At 42.0% G+C, this 21,485-nt stretch overlaps 1 protein-coding gene across 4 annotated transcripts in view; it reads right to left on the reverse strand.

Annotated features, from left to right (window-relative positions):
* HECW2 (HECT, C2 and WW domain containing E3 ubiquitin protein ligase 2) overlaps window positions 1-21,485 on the reverse strand; it is a 547,978-nt gene that overhangs the window by 164,750 nt on the left and 361,743 nt on the right. For all 4 annotated transcript variants that reach the window (XM_075829943.1, XM_075829941.1, XM_075829942.1 and 1 more), the window contains 4 exons: window positions 19,496-19,605; window positions 13,419-13,543; window positions 7,733-7,918; window positions 3,427-3,561 (listed from right to left, as the gene is read on the reverse strand). In XM_075829943.1, the coding sequence (XP_075686058.1) occupies window positions 3,427-3,561; window positions 7,733-7,918; window positions 13,419-13,543; window positions 19,496-19,605 (556 nt within the window). The remainder of the gene's footprint in view (window positions 1-3,426; window positions 3,562-7,732; window positions 7,919-13,418; window positions 13,544-19,495; window positions 19,606-21,485) is intronic.

Here is a 21,485-nt window from a genome sequence, read left to right on the forward strand (position 1 = left end):
CCCAAGGTCTACCTCTAATGAATGCCGGTTGGGCAAAAAAAGTTAAAGAAAAGTTTAATAAAGTTAAGAAAAAATAAATAAATATCCCCAGTAAAAACAATAATTAAAAACCAATTTTTCCCCTTACAAAATGCTTTATTTTGAAAAAAACACAAAAAAAAGCTACCACATATTTGGTATCGGCGCGTCCATAAGCACCAGAACTTTAAAACTATTACGATACTTATCCCGCATGGCAAACGACTTAAAAACTAAAATAAAAAACAAACAATACCAGAATTACTGTTTTCTGTTCATCCTGCCTTTAAAAATAAATTGATAAGTGATCAAAAAGTTGCAGGTACTTCAAAATGGTACCAATAAAAACTACAAGACGTCCCGCAAAAAAAAGCCCTCATACAGCTCCATCAGTGGAGAAATAAAATAGTTATGGCTCTTGAAATATGGCGACACAAACAAATGATTTTGAAAAATAAGTGTTTTTACTGGGTAAAAGTAATAAAACTTTATAAATTTGGCATCGTCAAAAACGTTATAAATTTGGTATTTTCAACGTAGAAAAACATGCAAATTCAACAAATAAATTATATTGACCTCTATTATCTTACGTAGCAACAAAAAATGCCAAACATGAGATCCCGCAAACAATTGTACCCGCTGTTGCTACTTACATTTTGGATAGAGCTATGTAATCGTAAATTACCCCCAGATGATCTTCATCATATAGATTTCCCGATCACCATACTTGAACATGTAATTCCCAATATGTCGCTTAAGTCATCGGTACGTCAGGGAATAAACTCAATTGCCGATATTGAATGACAGTGGAGTCATGAAAAGCTTTCTGTCTCTTCAGTCCAAATACGATCTACATAAATCTGAGTTCTTTAGATTTTTGCAAATAAGGTCATACCTACAATCCAACCTGTTAACTTCATACTATCTCCCGTCTAAAGCTGTAAAGTTCCTAAACAACAATTCCACATCACTGAAGGGAACAAGGTTCTTCTACAATGTACTCACAAATTGTAACAACCTACTTTCTAGACCTCATATAATTAAATGGTCTAGAGACTTGAACCTTAACCTCAAAAATGATCAATGGAGTAACGCTCATATGATCTCCCTGAGAAGCACCTCTTGTGTAAATCACCATGAAACCTATCTAAAGATACTTTTCCGATGGTACTACACACCATACAAATTGTCCAAAATCTTCCCGACAGAAAATCCTATGTGTTGGAGAAATTGTGGACAGATGGGAACTTTATTACACATTTTTGGGGAATGCCCCCTTTTATTTACTTATTGGAATTCACTCTCTACATTTATTTCAAAATTAGCAGGTTTCCCTATAAAAATATCACCTAAAGTGGGGCTTTTACACCTAGGCATAAAATCCCATCCAACCACCGATTCACAGAACAGTAATCTGCAATACACTTACAGCAGCCAAAGTATTCTTGGCAAAGAACTGGAAGTCCTTAAACATTCTATCAATACAGGAAATCACCAAACAGATCAACACAATTTATGAATTTGAGTATATGATAGCAAGGAACAACAAGGTTTATAGAAATTCCATAATAGTTGGGACATATTTATGGATTCTGGACTAGCAGACCCCTTGTTGAATTGATTTGATAAAGAATACCTATTCTATAATAAAATTGTTTTATTGCACGCCTGAGAAACAACCTTTGTTAAAACTTTTTTTTACATTTTACACTTTGCACTTATTGAGAAATTCAAGTTGACATTGCTCACCTGACAAACGATCAATATTTGTCCTTGCAATTAAGAACAACATGTATATTTTCGTTTCTTAGGCTATGTTCACATCTGCGTCAGGGCTCCATTCCGACGGAGCTTTCCATCGGAACGGAGCCCTGACTGACACAATCTGAAACCATAGGTTTCCGTTTCCCTCACCATTAATTTCAATGGTGACGGATCCAGTGCCAATGGTTTCAGTTTGTCTACGTTGTGCAAGGGTTCCGTCGTTTTGACGGAATGAATAGCGCAGTGGACTACAGTATTCATCCCTTCAAAACGACGGAACCCATGTACAACGGAGACAAACTGAAACCATTGGCACCGGATCCATCACCATTCAAATCAATGGTGTTCGAAACGTAAGCCTATGGTTTCAGTCTGTGTCAGTCAGGGCTGCGTTCTGATGGAAAGTACCGACGGAACGGAGCCCTGACGCAGATGTGATCGAAGCCTTATATAAAGTTTTGGAAAATCTATTGTAATTACTGTATCCTAATAATACTCAAGAGATAATCCCACACATCAACTTTGTTAAAAACAGTATTGAATTATTAATTTATTTATTTATATGTTATGTAATGTACCACAAACAAATTGATTATGACATATTGATTTGTAATGTCATTCTTTTATAATCAATAAAAAAATATTGTTATAAAATGGGGAGAATCCCAAACACCAGATGTCATAGATATTCTAAACCACAAGCTGACTTCTGGCATATGGCATGGGAGTGCTCATATATTAATTTATTTTGGAAAGAGATAATATTCCAGTTGACATCTGTTCTGGGGATTCCAGTGCTATTCACCCCTGAGGTGTGCCTTCATGGTCTTTTAGATGAGTCATTGTGGCCACATCATACTAGAATTTTTCTTAGGGAATCTTTATTTTTTGCCGGAAAAGCCATTGCACTCGGATGGGTGATAAACCTCCAAGCTTTCGTCAATAGAATAGACTGACCAACCTGACGATTACCTATAAGAAAATTGTATATTCTCAGAGGCTGCCCCCAAAAATTCCAGAAGATATGGGAGAGTTGGATTACATCCTCTTTGGCTTTCTCTTCCCCGAGATCTCTGAGTGCTGGCCTCTCCTCTGATCTTTGAGGATCTTGGAGGGACCAACAATGGAATATATTGATGGTCCCATCGCTGTGCATAGTTACTACTGGGATGGTCAGGAGGTCTTGTACTCCATGTTCATTACTCTATTAGATATTCAAAATGCGGTGACATACTTTTGTGTGCGAAACCTACATATCTCTCGCATTCTCTTCAATAGGAGAAAAGGCTGCAATACCTGTTAATCACCGCTAAATGCGTGACAAAGATTCACAGTGCGCAAGAAGAAATAAAGGTGAAGCATCACTCATACGAGCGCTGCGGCCCCTTCAAAATAGCTAATTGCCAGGGGTCCCGGGAGTCGGACCCTGACCCATCAGCTATTGATGGCCAATCCTGAGGATAGGCCATCAATTTTTATTGGCTGGAAACCCCTTTAAAACTACCCTCCTATCCAAAGTCCATCATTCAGGAGCTAAGATCGGCCTTTTTTTTTTTTTCAAACAAGTGCTTAAATCAAGGAGTCGTCATTTGTAACGGTAATTCTTCTGTTGTAAAATAATACAGAGGCAAAAATATGACTAACCTCTCCAGCACTATGGCTGCGCTGCCGTGTTAAATGCTGCCGATGAAGCAATGCACTAGTTGGTCTGCTGCTTTGTAATGGAAGACGAGGGTCGATAAACGTAGTGCTCCTAGAATTATGATCAACAAAGAAAGGCTGAAAAAAAGAAAACATTCTAATTAACTACTCTGAACATAAAAAAAATAAACATTAATGTATCTAACAATTAGATTTACAAGGTTGTAAGAGTACACATACATATGGCATACGTAGACCAAAAATATTTTTAACTTATGTCCAATGCATTTTTTTGACCACTATGATATTTCTATCAGTCAAAAACATTTGTTTTGTCACCATATGGATTGTTGATATGGCAGAATAATTTAAGTTATGCACGTTTCTCAGGCAAGCTACACAAGATTGGGTGATAAGGGGAGATGCACAACACCCAAATACAATTCAATAAAATAAATATCACCGCCCAAACGGTACTTACAGTGGATATAAAAAGTCTACACACTCCTGTTAAAATTCCAGTTTTTTGTCATGTCAAAAAATCAGTACAAGATGAATAATTTCAGAACTTTGGAAAAATAAAAATAAAGAACAAAAATAATGTGGTTGCATAAATATGAATACCCCTAAACTAATACTTTGTTGAATTACCGTTTGACTTTATAACAGCATTTAGTCTTTTTGGGTAGAAGTCTATCAGTATGGCACATCTTGACTTGGCAATTGTTGTCCACTCTTTCTTGCAAAAGTGCCCAAATCTGTATCCTGTGTACAGCCCTCTTCAGGTCACCCCACAGATGTTAAATGGGGTTAAGGTCTGGTTGATCTTCTTCTGGTAAAGCCATTGTTTTGTTGGTTTGGAGGTATGATTTGGGTCGTTGTCATGCTGAAAGGTGAAATTCCTCTTCATCTACAGCTTTTTAGCAGAGGCCTGCAGGTTTTGTACCAATATTGACTGATATTTGGAACTGTTCAGAATTCTTTCCACCTTGACTAAAGCCCCATTTCCAGCTGCAGAAAAAGAGCCCCAACGCATAATGCTGCCTCCACCATGCTTCACTATGGGTATGGTATTCTTTTGGTGATGTGTAGTGTTGGCTTTGCGACAAACATACCTTTTGGAATTATGGCCAAAAAGTTCAACCTTGGTCTCATCAGACCATAACACGTTTTTCCACATGCTTTTGGCAGACTTGATGTACACTACCGTTCAAAAGTTTAGGGTCACTTAGAAATTTCCTTATTTTTGAAAGAAAATAACAGTTTTTTTCAATGAAGATAACATTAATAAGAAATACACTCTATACATTGTTAATGTGCTAAATGACTATTCTAGCTGCAAACGTCTGGTTCTTAATGCAATATCTACATAGGTGTATAGAGGCCCATTTCCAGCAACCATCACTCCAGTGTTCTAATGGTACATTGTGTTTGCTAACTGTGTTAGAAGGCTAATGGATGATTAGAAAACACTTGAAAACCCTTGTGCAATTATGTTAGCACCGCTGTAAACAGTTTTAGGGTATGTTCACACGGCCTATTTACGGACGTAATTCGGGCGTTTTTGCCCCGAATTACGTCCGAAAATAGCGCCTCAATAGCGCTGACAAACATCTGCCCATTGAAAGCAATGGGCAGACGTTTGTCTGTTCACACGAGGCGTAATTTACGCGCCGCTGTCAAATGACGGCGCGCAAATAGACGCCCGCGTCAAAGAAGTGACCTGTCACTTCTTTGGCTGTAATTGGAGCCGTTATTCATTGACTCCAATGAATAGCAGCGCCAATTACGTCCGTAATTGACGCGGCGTTCAAGCGCCTGCACATGCCGTTACGGCTGAAATTACGGGCATGTTTTCAGGCTGAAACATCCCCGTAATTTCAGCCGTTACGGACGCCCTCGTGTGAACATACCCTTACTGTTTAGAGGAGCTCTAAAACTGACCTTCCTTTGAGCTAGTTGAGAATCTGGAGCATTACATTTGTGGGTTCGATTAAACTCTCAAAATGGCTAGAAAAAGAGAGCTTTCATGTGAAACTCGACAGTCTATTCTCGTTCTTAGAAATTAAGGCTATTCCATGCGAGAAATTGCCAAGAAACGGAAGATTTCCTACAACGGTGTGTACTACTCCCTTCAGAGGACAGCACAAACAGGCTCTAACCAGAGTAGAAAGAGAAGTGGGAGGCCCCGCTGCACAACTGAGCAACAAGACAAGTACATTAGAGTCTCTAGTTTGAGAAATAGACGCCTCACAGGTCCTCAACTGGCAGCTTCATTAAATAGTACCCGCAAAACGCCAGTGTCAACGTCTACAGTGAAGAGGCGACTCCGGGATGCTGGCCTTCAGGGCAGAGTGGCAAAGAAAAAGCCATATCCGAGACTGGCTAATAAAAGGAAAAGATTAATATGGGCAAAAGCACACAGACATTGGACAGAGGAAGATTAGAAAAAAGTGTTATGGACAGACGAATCGAAGTTTGAGGTGTTTGGATCACACAGAAGAACATTTGTGAGACGCAGAACAACTGAAAAGATGCTGGAAGAGTGCCTGACGCCATTTGGCAAGCATGGTGGAGGTAATGTGATGGTCTGCGGTTGCTTTGGTGCTGGTAAAGTGGGAGATTTGGACAAGGTAAAAGGGATTTTGAATAAGGAAGGCTATCACTCCATTTTGCAACGCCATGCCATACCTTGTGGACAGCGCTTGATTGGAGCCAATTTCATCCTACAACAGGACAATGACCCAAAGCACACCTCCAAATTATGCAAGAACTATTTAGGGAAGAAGCAGGCAGCTGGTATTCTATCTGTAATGGAGTGGCCAGCGCAGTCACCAGATCTCAACCCCATAGAGCTGTTGTGGGAGCAGCTTGACCGTATGGTACGCAAGAAATGCCCATCAAGCCAATCCAACTTGTGGGAGGGGCTTCTGGAAGCATGGGGTGAAATTTCTCCCGATTACCTCAGCAAATGAACAGCTAGAATGCCAAAGGTCTGCAATGCTGTAATTGCTGCAAATGGAGCATTCTTTGACGAAAGCAAAGTTTGAAGATGAAAATTAGTATTAAAAAAACTAGTATGTATAGCAGTTGTCTTATTCTGTTAAAATTCTGTAACAATTCTGACCTAGGGAACTTCCTTAATAACTTCATAACACATATAAGCTTTCCATATAGCTGTGAAGTGTTTTATGTAGCTATGTCGATATACACGTGTGTGTGTTTGTGTGTGTGTGTGTGTGTGTGTGTGTGTGTATATATATATATATATACACACACACACACACACACACACACACACACACACACACACCTTATCCTATTACAACCCCCTTTGCCGTTTCTTTCTCCCTACAGCCACTTATTGTATTAACCCCTTAGTTACAGGGACAGTTAGAGCCAGGTGGTGGAGAGTCACCAAAGTAAGCATTAGTGTATTGTATCTTATACTTGTTTGTATGTATGTACGTAGGTGGGACCTAGGATAGGATTGTATGGGTACTGTTAATGTGGTGTTGATTTATTGTACCACGTACAGTGCTAGTATACTTAATACATATTAAAAGTTATTATATGCATTGAAGTATACTGATACCGTGATTATATAGATTTTGTGCATATTGTGTTTTATAGCGGAGTGTGATTTTGTGTTAGTAAGAAACCCTGCTTTATTATACAATTGTGTTGTGAATCATCACTGCAAACACACACTTAGTACTAAGGCAAATAGAAAGCGTAATACAAGGGAAAAGGTAGGGTAGCTAGGCATAAACTTAGTGACCTGAATAAAAGTTGGTAGTAAGAGTGGGGACACCAGCCCAGTGACCCCACTAAATACCAGCCCTTTAAAAGTCTCATTGCATGATAGGCCTATCTGTTGTATGGTCATGGTAATGTGGCTAAGCCATTGATAGACAATTCCGGTAGCACCAGGCAAAACCAAATACTGGTCGTGTGGAAATCCAATATGCCGGATACTTGTTCCCCCGATACACATTAGATTACTCAACCATACCCACCAAATTCAGTGAGTCATCAACCGGCATTTATTCATCATATCGCAAAATTTTGTGCTGCAAGAATATGCAGTCTTCACGTAAAAAATAATAAAGATGTTTCGAGTTCAGTTCCTTCTGAGAGCAGCTCATAACATTTTTAGACTGTATTATCCCATTACGGCTTTCCTGTTAGCCCTCCGTTTCCTTCAGAATCTCCTTTGATCTTCTTAAATAGGATACAACCCAGTTTACAATACTTTTATTAATATCGGTTTCATTTGGTGACAACAACACTTGACTGTGTTGCTTACCTTGCTTTGATGATCATGCTTCATTTCCCAGCCTCTTGGTAACTCCAGTTGTTTATTGGCAAATACATTTAAAAATCCCACGAGATCCCGATTATGTTGATAGCGCTCAAAATGGTGAGTGTCTCTCCGAACTTTGGTGATCATATGCTTTAAACAAGTATTATTTGTAAACATGCGATAGGCACTCTATAAAAACAGAACAAAATATATGTAAGGAAAAGTATTATAACGTGAGACTAAGGCCTTATTCAGACGAGCGTGTCAGTTATGCGTCCTCAAAAAATCAGAGCGTATTTCATGCATTTCAGTTTCGTGTGGTGTCAGTGTTCATGTTTTTTCTTTTCTAATAATTTCTTTAGCACCTGGTGAGTGAAAAATACAGACAGAACACAGATGTCGTCCGTGTGCTGTCCCTGTTTTTCAAGCACCGATTGACTTCTATGGGCGACATGGTCCACAAAAACGGACCGAAATAGGATATGTAGTGAGTTTCATGCAACTGACACACGCTGAGTGAAAAACCACGGACGTGTGATTAGTTTTTTTTACGAAAAGCACAAGGAAGTATAATACACTTGTCTGAATAATACCCAAGTCAAAAGTTATACAGGTAATGCGATAAAAACCAAAATCTTAGAACTTTAACAGCAATTTCTCATATTTTAAAGATCATTTCAAAAGGCCATTCTTTAGCCTTATATATTAGAAAATCCCCAGAAGTCACCCTATTTTGAAAACTGCACCCCTCAAGGTATTCGAGTCAGCATTCACAAAGTGTTTTAACCCTTTCATAGGAATTAAAGCAATGTAGGTGTGAAACTTACAAATGTTATTTTTTTTGCCGAAATTCATTTCTAATACATTTTTTTTGTAACACAGAAGGTTTTACCCGAGAAATGCGACTCAATATTTTATTGCCCATATTCTGCAGTTTTTAGAAATATCCCACATGGACTGAAACACAGGCCTCAGAACCAAAGGAGCACCCAGTGGATTTTGGTCCTCCTTTTTTTAAGAATATATTTTAGGCACCTTGTCAGGTTTGAAGAGGTCTTGTGGTGCCAAAACAGGGGAAACATCTGAAAAGTTACCCCATTTTAGAAACTACTCCCCTCAGGGAATTTATCTAGGGGTATAGTTAGCATTTTGACCACACAGGTTTTTCTCGCTAAATATATTGGAATTAGTCTGTAAAAATGTAAATCTGAAATTTTTAATATTTACAAGGAATAATGAAGAAAATGCACCCCAAAGTTTGTAAAGCAATGTCTCCAGAATACGGCAATATCCCATATGTGGTAATAAACAGCTGATTGGACCCACAGTAGGGCTCAGAAGGGAAGGAGCGCCATTTGGATTTTGGAGCACGGATTTTGCTGGATTGGTTTTTGGTGCCATGTCGCGTTTGCAACGCCCTGGATGGACCAAAACAGGGGAAACCCCCCAAAAGTGACCCCATTTTGGAAACTACACCTCTCAAGGAATTTATCTAGGGGTATAGTGAGCATTTAGACTCCACGGGTCTTTTGCAGAATTTATTAGAATTAGTCCGCGAAAATGAATATCACAATTTTTTTCCACTAAAATGTTGCATTTTCTCATTTTCACAAGGGATAAAAAAGAAAAAAGCAACCAATTTTTGAACCAAAGTAATTTCTCCCGAGTACGGAAATACATTTTATTTTCATTAGAAATGAGTTAACCCTTTCTGGACTGATGCATTTTTTGCTTTCTTATTTTGCTTTTTCACCCCCTGCCTTCCAAGAGCCATAACTTTTTTTATTTTTCCGTAAGTAGAGTGGTGGGAGGGCTTATTTCTTGCGGGAGGAATTGTTTCTATTGACACCATTTAAGGTTTAATAAAATGTACTGGGAAACTGAAAAAAAATATATTTGCAGGCTGGTATAGGAAAAAAATCTGATTCCATTATTTGGGGTTTTAGTTTTTACAGCTTTCTCCGTGCACTAAAAACCAAAACGTTACTTTATTCTGCGGCTCAATACAATTACGGTGATACAAAACTTATATAGCTTTTTTTATATTATACTACTTTTACAAAGAAAAATCTATTTGTTTAAATAAAAATTGTTTTGTTTCACCACATTCTGACAGATGTAACTTTTTTATTTTTCGTTGATTGAGCGGTGGGAGCTCTTAGTTTTAGCGGGACGAGTTGTAGTTTTTATTGGTGCCATTTTTTGGTACATAAGTGATCAAAAAGTTGTATTACATTTTTTTTTTGAGAGCTAAGGTGACAAATACACAGCGATTTTGGCAGTTTAAATTATGTACGTTTTTTACAGTCTTCACCGTGTGAGTTTAATAATCATATATTGTAATAGTTTGGCCATTTTCGAACGTAGTGATACCAATTTTGTTTATTTTTTTACATTACTTTAGAAGAAAAATGGGAAAAGGGAGTTTTTTTAACTTTAAACTTTTCTTTCTTTCTCACTACTAATAACTTTAATTCTTCTACACATTTTATTAGTCCCCTTAGGGGACTTGAACCAGCGATCTTTGGATCGCTGGTACAATATACTGCAATACTAATGTATTGCAGTATATTGTTATTTTTACAGGCTTCTGTAACCGCACGATCGCTGTTCCTGTCCGTTAGTCCTGGCTGTCAGCTGTAATGCACAGCTGACACCCGCAGCGTATGGAGCGGGCTCAGCATGTGAGCCCGTTCCATACATCAACCCCCGCACCATGACGTGCTATTAAGTCATAGTGCGCAAAGTGGTTAATGCACAGCGGATGGTGTGAATATTGCAATTTTCCACTGGTATGCCATTTTAGTGCATGTTATGCCCAGTTTGTGCCACTGAAGACAAATACCTCATAAAACGTTAAGCCGGTTCTCTTTGGTACAGCGATGCCATATATGTGCGCGCAAACTGCTGTTTGGGCACGCTGCAGGGCTCAGAAGGGAGGGACGCCATTTTGCCTTTGGAGCGCAGATTTTGCTTGGTAATTGTTCTGTTTGGGGTATTGCTGGTATTTCAGTTTATAATGTGGGGGCATATGTAATCTGTGCGGAGGCCATAATAAGACGGTATAATAATGTGGTAAATAAATAATAATTCATAGATATGTGGCCACAGTCGCACTGATAAATGGCGCACGATCTTATCCGATTTTGGAACACACAGCACATTTTGCATCGCCATATTCTGAGAGACAGAACTTTTTTATTTTTTCTCTACCGGAGCCGTTTGAGGGCTTATTTGTTGCGGGACAATCTGTACTTTTCATTGCTACCATTTTGGGGTACATGCGATTTTTTTTATCACTTTTTATTCACGTTTTTTGCAAGCCGACCAAAAACAAGCAATTCTGACAATGATTTTTTGAGTTTATTTTTTACAGCGTTCACCGTGTGGTATAAATGACATGAATGGAAGAAAAATGTTGGATCCAGCGCTGTTTAGGAAGTTAAAAATAAACTATTTCCAAGTTTTAATTTTATCCATTGTTAAAACAGGATCGAGGGAAAAGTGATGATGGTATCCTGAAATGCAGAGAGTATATCAAATGAGGTAGATAGCCTACGCGTTTCGAACGCTGGCTGCGTCCTTATTCATGGCTTTTGTTGGCTGCTCCTCCGAGGCTTCCGTACATGGCAAACCGGAGGTCATTGTCTGGTCTCCAATTGCCACGACAAGCATCGGCAGCCCCCACAATCACTTTGTGGGGGCTGCCGATGTGCTTCAAACCCCTTAAATGCGGTGATCACAATCGGTCACCGCATTTATGGCGTTAATTGCCTAAATCAGCGGTGATGGTCCGCCTACCGGCAAGACTGGAGTGTCAGCTGTCGGAGACAGCTGACCTCCTGGTTCCCGGACACTGTCCGTTAAGACAGTGTGCGCCGGGAACCGCTCCGCAACTGTACGTCCTGTTGCGAGAAGCAAGCCCTCTGCAGGACGTACAGTTGTGGCGCAGCACGTGAAGAAGTTAAAGTAATCTAATAATAAAAAAAGACAATTGTTATTGCCGCGTCTGTAAAAAAACAAACGCCAGAATTGCTGCATTTTGCTCCCTAAAAATGTAATAAAAAGTTTTCAAAAAGCTGCATGTACCCAATTATAGTAACAGAACCGCTCAATCGACGAAAATATAAAAAAAGTTATGGCTCTCAAAATATGGCGGCACCAAACTTTTTTTTTAACAAATATTTTATACTTTTTAAAGGTAGTAAAACAAATTATATAAATTTTTACTTCTTAGACACTTTCCGACAGCTACTCGTACTGTCATTCCTAGGCATTGGAAATCCACTGAGTCCCTCGCGATTAGTGAATGGGTGGTTGAGATGGACCTTCTCCATAGAATGGAATCTCTTTCATGGCTCAGGATCATGACCCCTCTGATCCTTTCACGCTTCTCTGGTTGTCGTGGTCTTGTTTTAAGTGTGGTCCACATTTGGCTACATGGTTACATTGAGATTTGTCTCTCCTGTGTGATACTGTACACATTGGTCTCGTGATTGCGACCTCCATTTGGCAACCTAAACACCCTTCCTGTATTCCTTCCCACCTTTTTTCCTTTCTCTCTTATCTCTCCCTTCTTTCTTTCTTTCTTTCTCTCTTCTATTTTCTTACTTTGTGCAGCGATGTTTCTATCATCGTAGATATGCGTGCTACCCATTATATACTCTATTAAGAATATACGCTATGTGCGCCACCTTGTTGTATGCCCTCTATTGTTCAGAAGCAAATTTTTATTTTCTTTTGAATTTATTCTTTTGCATTTTATTTTATATTAATATTATGACTATTCTAATGTGCATACTTTTTTACATGGATTTTTGCTACTATTATTTGTTACTTGAAAAATCTTTCTAATGAAAATCAGATTATGAAAAAAACCCACTATATAAATTTGGTATCACTGTAATCGTATTGACCTGCAGAATAAAGTTACCACAGTGAACACCATAAAAACAAAACCCCAAAACAATGGAAGATTTTTGTTTCAGTTTCCCACAATATTATATATTAAATAGTGCCAATCAAAACTACAACTCGTCCTACAAAACACAAGCCCTCATACAGCTATGTCAACAGTAGAATAAAAAGGAAATTGGAATGTAGGGAAAAGAAAACTAAAATGAAAAAAGATAAAATGGCTGCAGCGCCATGGAGTTAAACAGAATTTCACATTGTATTTATTCACTAGAGAGTATTCACCAAATATGTTTTGACTGATTTTGTTTAATCTCCAGCCTAGTTATCTGCTGGCTGTAGATGTACCAGTGGCATGTATTTAGCCCCTGGATATGAAAGATTACAATGGGTATTATGTGTAACTTTTTTTTCCAAATGTGATTTGGGAGTGTGGGGGGGACGGGGACTCGCAGGAGATAGTTAGCCTTTGTTATCCATATTTGTACATGCAATTTTAATAGAACCCTATGGGTAAAGAATTGCATTATGTGTGATAATCGACTTGTTATTTTTCTGCAGTTCCATTGGAATACAATATATCCAAAATTATCCTGCAATGTCACTCTTTGTTCATAATTTTTTTAAAGAAAACAACCTTTTTGAATTAACAAATGAAACAACATTCTTTAGAAGAGACTTCCATCTGATGTTACAGGAAAAAAACCTATGTTGATTGTGATAGATAAGTCTATAGTTCAGCATTAAACAATCAAAGAAAATATTGTCTACTTACAGGGTTTGAATGCAAAACTGTAAAGAACTCTGGACTAGTAAGAAATTTCGCAGGTGGGGAGTTAAGCAGCAAACTGAGCCTCGACCTTGAGGTAGAATGAGGAAGTGCATTCTCCCTGCGAAAATCTGAAAAGACAAGGAAGTATATTTCTCATTTGGCAACCAGTGTCTAATCTAGTTTAAATTTGCATTAGATACATATGAAGACCTTGTGATGTTTGCAGAATACACACCTGTTAATTTATCAGTATTTCCCAGCAGGGGAAATATAATGTCAGATATTACTTTAGTATTGACACTAACCTCCGCTCTGCATTTCATCGTAGAAGGGTACTCTTCAGAAAGTGCACCATTAGGGTCCATTCACATGTTGCGGTTGAGGTGCGGTTAGAACCAGATAAAAAAAATGCTTCCAAAAACTGCATGCATTCTTAGTGCGATTTGTTGGGTTTTTAATTCGGTGTGAGAGGACCCTTAGGGTGAGGCCCGATGGAGCGGCGTTGATGCGGCCGCAATGTGTCTAACAGCCGCGCCGCCACCTTAAGCGACCATTAGTGAAGATACCCTTTATGGCTGCAAGATATTGCAGGTAAACAGCCGTTTTACCCACAACGCACGGCCATTAACTAGCAACTTGATAGCCCGCTATGGTTTGACAGTGAGGAGAAGATTGGGAAAAGCAGAGAATTTGAATGGAACATTTCACAAAATTTATGATTTCCTATTTTTTGCAGGTTTCAGACAGTTTGGGGGAAATATCCAATTTTTTGACAGCTCCTATAATACCAATTTCAACACTTGTCATATAATTTGTTCTGCTAAACCTGCTGAGCTCTAAAATTTATAGCAAAGGATAATTTATAATTTACTAAAAAAATATCAACTAAAACTATATATCTGGAAACTCATTGCAGTACTCTAGGTATTTATTGCCTTTTTATAAACTCTTTCCATTAAAACACTACACTACTAAGGAAATTAATAACTAGGATACCTATTATCAAAATTACTTTGGTAACAAGTAGAGCAAATTCACAAAAACCTGCAGAACTACCCTGCAAATCCATTTAGCAGAATGCTGACTACCATTTACGACAGCCTGTGGATCCATAATGCTATGGAACAAGCCCATAGCATCATGGGGACCGTTTTCCATTAATCTAAGAAACTATACGACCCCCAAGCAACTGACTCTCCCTGAACCTCATGTGAATAGGAGGATATGTGACATGCGTCTGTATCCGTGTGAGGAGGTAGAGTTTTCTTTGTGGCATGCCAGGGCGGCAGGAGCCTTGAGAGCCTGTCAATGTCACCAAAGCAGTTGCCAGTCCACGGCAGAAGACTGTGCTGCAGTAGAGCGCCTGAGGTAGAAAAACTATGGGGGGGGGGGGGGGGGGGGCAGACCCAATGACTGCATGGAGCCCAGAAGTTTCTGATGGTGGCCCTTCACAAAGTTTAAGGAAATTTGAAGTCCCAATGGCTCTGAATGCTTATTATAATAGCCATATTTAGTTAATCTAGGTAAAAGCTTTATGAGCATACTTAGAAGGGTTGTTTGGAGATAAAAAAAAAAAGAACCACAGTTGTCTGGTATTGCAGCTCAGGCCTATTTAAATGATGGAGCGCCGATGTAATACCAGAAAAAAGGGACATAATAAAGGGACAAACAAATAAAATAAACACATTACCCCAATGGGATTTTGTCCTATAGAGAGAAATACGGAACTTAAATTTTGCGATCTCTTACCTGTGCCTGCCTATGTATCCATACTCGTGGTCACCACAGCAGCTCCAGACGCCAGAAACACAAAATCTTCCCCTCTACCCATTTTTTTCCATCTCATAATGGCTCTCCTCTAATGCCCTGGTAAACAAGCCTACTCCGGGACAGCTTATTTGCAAACACAAAGAAAACCTTGCAACAGAACAGGGCCGGCTCTAGGATAGATGGCGCCCTGTGCGAAATGATCTTTCGGCGCCCCACCCCATCATTAAAAAAAAAATGCCCCATAAAAAAATTATAATGCCCCTTTAGTGCCCCCATACAGTATAATAATAATATAATATATTACAACCCCTTCAAGGACACAGTATTTTGTCCTCTAATTGTGCCCACAGTATTATGCCACCTGTACTACCCCTACACAGTATAATGTCCGCTTAGTGGCCCCCACACAGTATAGTGCCCCTGTAGATTTTGCCATACAGCCTCCCTGTAGACAGTGACATAATCCCCCACCTCCTTTTTGTAGATCGTGCCATACAGTCCCCCACCTCACCCTTGTAGACATTGCCACACAGTCCCCCACCTCCCCCTTGTAGATAGTGCCATACAGTCCCCCACCTCCCCCTTGTAGATCATGCCATACAGTCCCCGCACCTCCCCCTTGTAGACAGTGCCATACAGTCCCCGCACCTCCCCCTTGTAGACAGTGCCCCCAAACAAACAAAAAATTGTACTCACCTAGTCCCCGTTCCCATGACGAACTGAGCTGCTCCATGACGGGACCCTGTAGCCTAGTACAGAGTTTCCCAACATTTTCGGACTCGAGGCAGCACTGGAAAAACAAAATTTCCTCAGGACCCCCTACCAAAAAATTGTTTTGAGAAAGACAGAAAACGGCTAAGAACAAGCACTCCACTCGTAGGGTATGTTCACACACGGTTTTTGTAAGGTAAAAAAAATCTGCCTCAAAATTCCTTCAGCAACCGACAGCGTTGTGTGACCTTTTATTTGTGTTTTTTCTTAAGCTGTTGAAGCAAATGCAAAAGACGCAGGAAAAAAAAGCTCCAAACGGGCGCCGCAGGTATTTACTGCCTCCTATTAATTTCAATTGGAGGTCAGAGATGGAAACCACTTGAAGACACTCAGCTCCACCACTCACAGTAAAATGACCATCAGCCCCCCACTCACAGTAAAATGACCATCAGCCCCCCACTCACAGATTCCCCCTGTAGGTAGCGCCACACAGCCCCTTGTAGGTAGCGCCACACAGCCCCTTGTGGGTAGCGCCACACAGCCCCTTGTGGGTAGCACCACACTGCCCCTTGTGGGTAGCACCACACAGCCCCCTTGTAGATAGCGCCACACAGCCCCCTTGTAGATAGCGCCACACAGCCCCCTGTAGAGTGTGCCACACAGCCCCCTGTAGGGAGTGCCGCACAGCCCCCTGTAGGGAGTGCCGCACAGCCCCCTGGTAGGAAGTGTCGCAAAGACCCCTGGCAGGGCGTGCCACACAGCCCAGAGCCCCCTGGTAGGGAGTGCCACACAGCCCCCTGGTTGGTAGTGCCCCACAGCCCCCTGGTTGGTAGTGCCCCACAGCCCCCTGGTTGGTAGTGCCACACAGCTCCCTGGTTGGTAGTGCCCCACAGCCCCCTGGTTGGTAGTGCCACATAGCCCACAGCCCCCTGGTTGGTAGTGCCACACAGACCACAGCCCCCTGGTAGGTAGTGCCACACTGCCCACAGCCCCCTTGTAGGTAGTGCAAGGACTACGAAATGACCCTGATAGCTGGCGGGCAATAGACATTAAAAAAAGGACAACTGTGCAGGAGCACACAAAATACCCAGCTCTCCCAGCTATCAAATAAACGTGTAGAAATAAACTAAGATATAACTTTTATTTAGTCTGAGTAAAGGATTAATCCCCCTGTAGATAGCAAAGCCCCCCCCCCCCCCTTCCAGTAAAGACAGCTCCACTGTAGCTCCCTGAAGGAGCGAAATCCCCGTGTGGCCGGGGATTCCACTCCCGGAACGCCGCTTGATGCCTCTGTCCATATATGGACAGTGACATCAGGGAAAATTCCTGAAGCGGAATCCCCGGTCACAGCGTTGCAGATGCTATGACCGTCGATTCCACTCCAGGAGAAGCTCCTGTCATCTGTGTCCATGACGTCATTGGCTTCTCCTGGAGTGGAATCCCCGGTCATAGAGTCTGCAAGTTTGTGACCGGGAATTCCGCTTCAGGAGTTTCCCTTGATGTCACTGTCCATATATGGACAGAGACATCAAGCAGCGCACCAGGAGCGGAATCCCCGGCCACACAGGGATTCCGCTCCTTCAGGGAGCTACAGTGGCGCTAGTAGACAGCAGAGCAGGGAGATACCTCCCTGCTCTGCTATAGTGCCCCCCTGTAGATAGCAACCCCCCCCCCCTTCCAGTATAGATAGCGCAACTGTAGCTCCCTGAAGGAGCGGAATCCCCGTGTGGCCGGGCATTCCGCTCCTGGAGCGCTGCTTGATGCCTCTGTCCATATATGGACAGTGACATCAGGGAAAACTCCTGAAGCGGAATCCCCGGTCACAGCGTTGCAGAAGCTATGACCGTCGATTCCACTCCAGGAGAAGCTCCTGTCGTCTGTGTCCATGACGTCATTGGCTTCTCCTGGAGTGGAATCCCCGGTCATAGAGTCTGCAAGATTGTGACCGGGGATTCCGCTTCAGGAGTTTCCCCTGATGTCACTGTCCATATATGGACAGAGACATCAAGCAGAGCTCCAGGAGCGGAATCCCCAGCCACACAGGGATTCCGCTCCTTCAGGAAGCTACAGTGGCGCTAGTAGATAGCAGAGGAGGGACATACCTCCCTGCTCTGCTATAGTGCCGTTGCTACCGCTATAGCAGCTGCAGCAGCTGCTAGCGGCGCAACCGCCCTCATGCCCGGTGTCACCACTAGCAGCCGCTATGGCTGCTACAGCGGTAGCGATGGCCACTAAGTGAAGAAGCGCCCGGGTGGAAAGGCGCCTGCAGTTAGTGTGTGTATCCCCGCTGCTAGTTGCAACGGCGCGGAGATACACACACCTGCTGGCGCCCCTCTTGCAGTGTGGCGGCTGGCGCCCTGTGCGACCGCACTGGTCGAACATAGCTAAGGCCGGCCATGCAACCGAATACAAGAAATGCGATCAAGGCTATATATATTTTTAGACCACAGCAAGCTTCCGTTGCTTTTCTTAAGTACCATAGCAATGACTACTAAGGACTTTCTTCCAAAGAGCGTTCACACACACACACACACACACGTTTTTAACAATACCTACTGAATAATGAGTGTCTGTATTTATACCACAGCAGATTCACATGTATATACATCCTTTATAAAAGATGGGATTATCTGTTAATTTCCATTATTCACCACTTTTTACTTCTTTTGCTTATAAATGAAAGGTGGGCTTCCACAAATATATATTTATACACATACCCTCCAATCTATAACCATTGTTTTATATCCAACTTCAACTGAATGTCCACGAGTTATATAGGATCGGGTGCAATCTAAAGAACATAGTACATCTAATTGGAGCGAACGCGGGCGAACGGGGAAACCGTTGCCGTCTACAGTCCGATCCGTAGGTCAGCATAGTAATCCAAACAAACCTGACACTGGATAAAACAGCAAAGTCCTATCACCAAAGGCAGCCTTAGAAGTAACTAAATGACAAATATATGCATTGATTTTGAATAAAGCATTTTATAAGCACTGTAAAGCAATGTCTGATGTAAATGGGGAGGGGGGGGGGGGGATATTGCAAGAACGCATCACATGTTGAACCCCGACCTGTACAGCTCAATTTTGGTGGTCATATTACCTAGAAAATCCCCACCTTGGATTTAGCATTTTTTTATGTTTTTCTGCCTGATGAAGAAACCGGCCAAGGTATTGAAACGCGTTGCTGTTTTAAACACTAAAAATAAAACCGATGGACTTGTGATACCAGTGTTTCTAGTCTATTTGACTTCATACACTCTTAAAAAAATCTAAGAAAATAACCATCCTAAACAAGGAATAGCGCCCAGAATGAAATCCGATTTTCTTCTCCATTTTTCCATATTCCAGCAGTAATACCAGGCACAGCCAATGTACAAGAGCAGCACTCTTTTTTGGGGAAAAACATTTTCCTTGTAATTTGCAGATACAAATATAAGCTGAAGCTGTATTTTCCTAACTTTTCTATGCTACAGCATCTTTACAGAACATTGTTGACTGGTTTATTTTTTACTCAGACTATACTTCGGGTAAGATTTATTGATCTCCTGCAGAAACACAATGTATTGTTAGTAATATTCTAAATCTATAACAGACCTGCATTTGAATGATGGTAATCAACATCCTCCCCTGCTCCTGCTCCCTCAACTGGATGGGACACTTCCTCTGGTTGATCATTAGTCATTGTTCGTCGGATGCTTTGATACCTGTTATTGGAAAAACAAATACAAATGATTTGACTGTACTATAAAAATAAGAGTTTGTGGCTGAATAGGAAATGTGCTGCAATGTTTTTGGCTGAATTTTGATGCAGTTTGTGGTTCAGCAGAAATGCGCACAGGGGAAAGACTCCCAATACAGAAGGCATATCGTGTATACAATGGCTTTTAATTATTGACCCACAGAAAGAAATGTCTGAAGTTGGAATAAAAAGAACTTGTCATTAGAATAGAACCTTTTTTTAGATTAGGGCATATGCATGATTAGGGCCGCCATCAGGGGGGTATTAGGGGTAGTGGTGTGAGGGGCCCGGCCAAACCTAACTGAAAGGGGGGCCCGGCAACTGCCGCAACATTCTTTTGGTAGGAAAAAACGGGCCCCTGTAATGGGGCCCGTTTTTTTCACCAAAAGAATGTCGTGAGCTGCTGCTGCTGCTGCTGCTGCGGGCCCCCTCCCCTCGTCATGGGGGGCGGTCAAACAGTCCGCCCGCGCGCGCGCACCCGATCGCGCGCACCCGATCTCGCGCACAAGGAAACTCCCGCGCGTGCGCACTCGCGAGCGCGCACCCACGAACGCCCGCACTGGAGACCGCCCGCGCGCGCACCCGCGATCGGCCGCGCACGCACCCGCGATCGGCCGGGCGCGCAGCCGCGATCGGCCGCGCGCGCAGCCGCGGACACACATGGACAAAACTTACCTGGAGCCTGGCTGGAGGTGAAGGACTGGACGTCTGGACCGAAGACCTCGCCTGGAAGACATCGCCGGAAGAGGACTTGAGTGGGAGCAGCTCTTCTGACACGGTGAGTAAATTATCTCAAAGTGCTGTTTATGTATGGCCCTGTTCACACAGTATTTTGCAGGCAAAAAAAAATCTGCCTCAAAATTCCTTAAAGAATTTTGTGGCAGATTTTGACCTGCCAACACTATCTTGCCGCGTTTTTTTGCTGCGTTTTTTGCTCGCGGCGATTGAGGACAGCAGACAAAAAACGCAGCGAAAAATGCATTTTCTGCCTCCCATTGATTTCGATGGCAGGTTAGAGGCGGAACCGCGGCAAGAAAGGACGTGCTGCTTTTTCTTTTTTCCGCAACTGGCTCCCATTGATTTCAGATTAAATCAATGGGAGGCGGTTTTGGAAGTTGTTTGGTGCTGATTCTGACGCAGTGTCCGAGTCAATATCAAGGCCCAAAAACTCTGTGAACTTGGCCTTATTGTTAGGGCTTATTCAGACGAACGTGTAATACATCCGTGCAACGTGTGTGATTTTCACGCGCCTCGCACGGACCTATGTTACTCTATGGGGCCGTGCGGACTGTCAGTGATTTTCACGCAGCGTATGTCCGTGTGTCCGCTGCGTAAAACTCACGACATGTCCGATATTTGTGCATTGTTCGCGCATCACGCACCCATTGAAGTCAATGGGTGCGTGAAAATCACGCCCAGCACTTCCGCAGCCGTATAAACTATGAATGAAAACAGAAAAGCACCACGTGCTACAAACATACAAACAGAGTGTCATAATGATGGCGGCTGCGCGAAAACCACGCAGCCGCGCATCATACGCTGCTGACACACAGAGCTGTTATGGACCTTTTGCATGCGCAAAACGGCACGTTTTTTGCGCGTGCAAAAAGCACACGCTTGTGTAAATCCGGCCTTAGGGTAGGAACACACTAGGCATGAACGCTGCGGATTTTATGCAACACATTTTATTGTGGATAATCCGCAGCGTATCACAGTCGCAGCAGAGTGGATGAGATTTGAACAAATCTCATCCACACGCTGCAAAAAAAATGGACCTGCAGTCTGGCTTTTGGCTTTTTAAGCCGCAGCGTGTCAATGTATTCTGTGGGATCGCCGCTCGTCTGT

The sequence above is a fragment of the Rhinoderma darwinii genome, chromosome 6 (genome assembly GCF_050947455.1).
Source record: "Rhinoderma darwinii isolate aRhiDar2 chromosome 6, aRhiDar2.hap1, whole genome shotgun sequence".
In the NCBI taxonomy this organism is placed as follows: domain Eukaryota; kingdom Metazoa; phylum Chordata; class Amphibia; order Anura; family Rhinodermatidae; genus Rhinoderma; species Rhinoderma darwinii.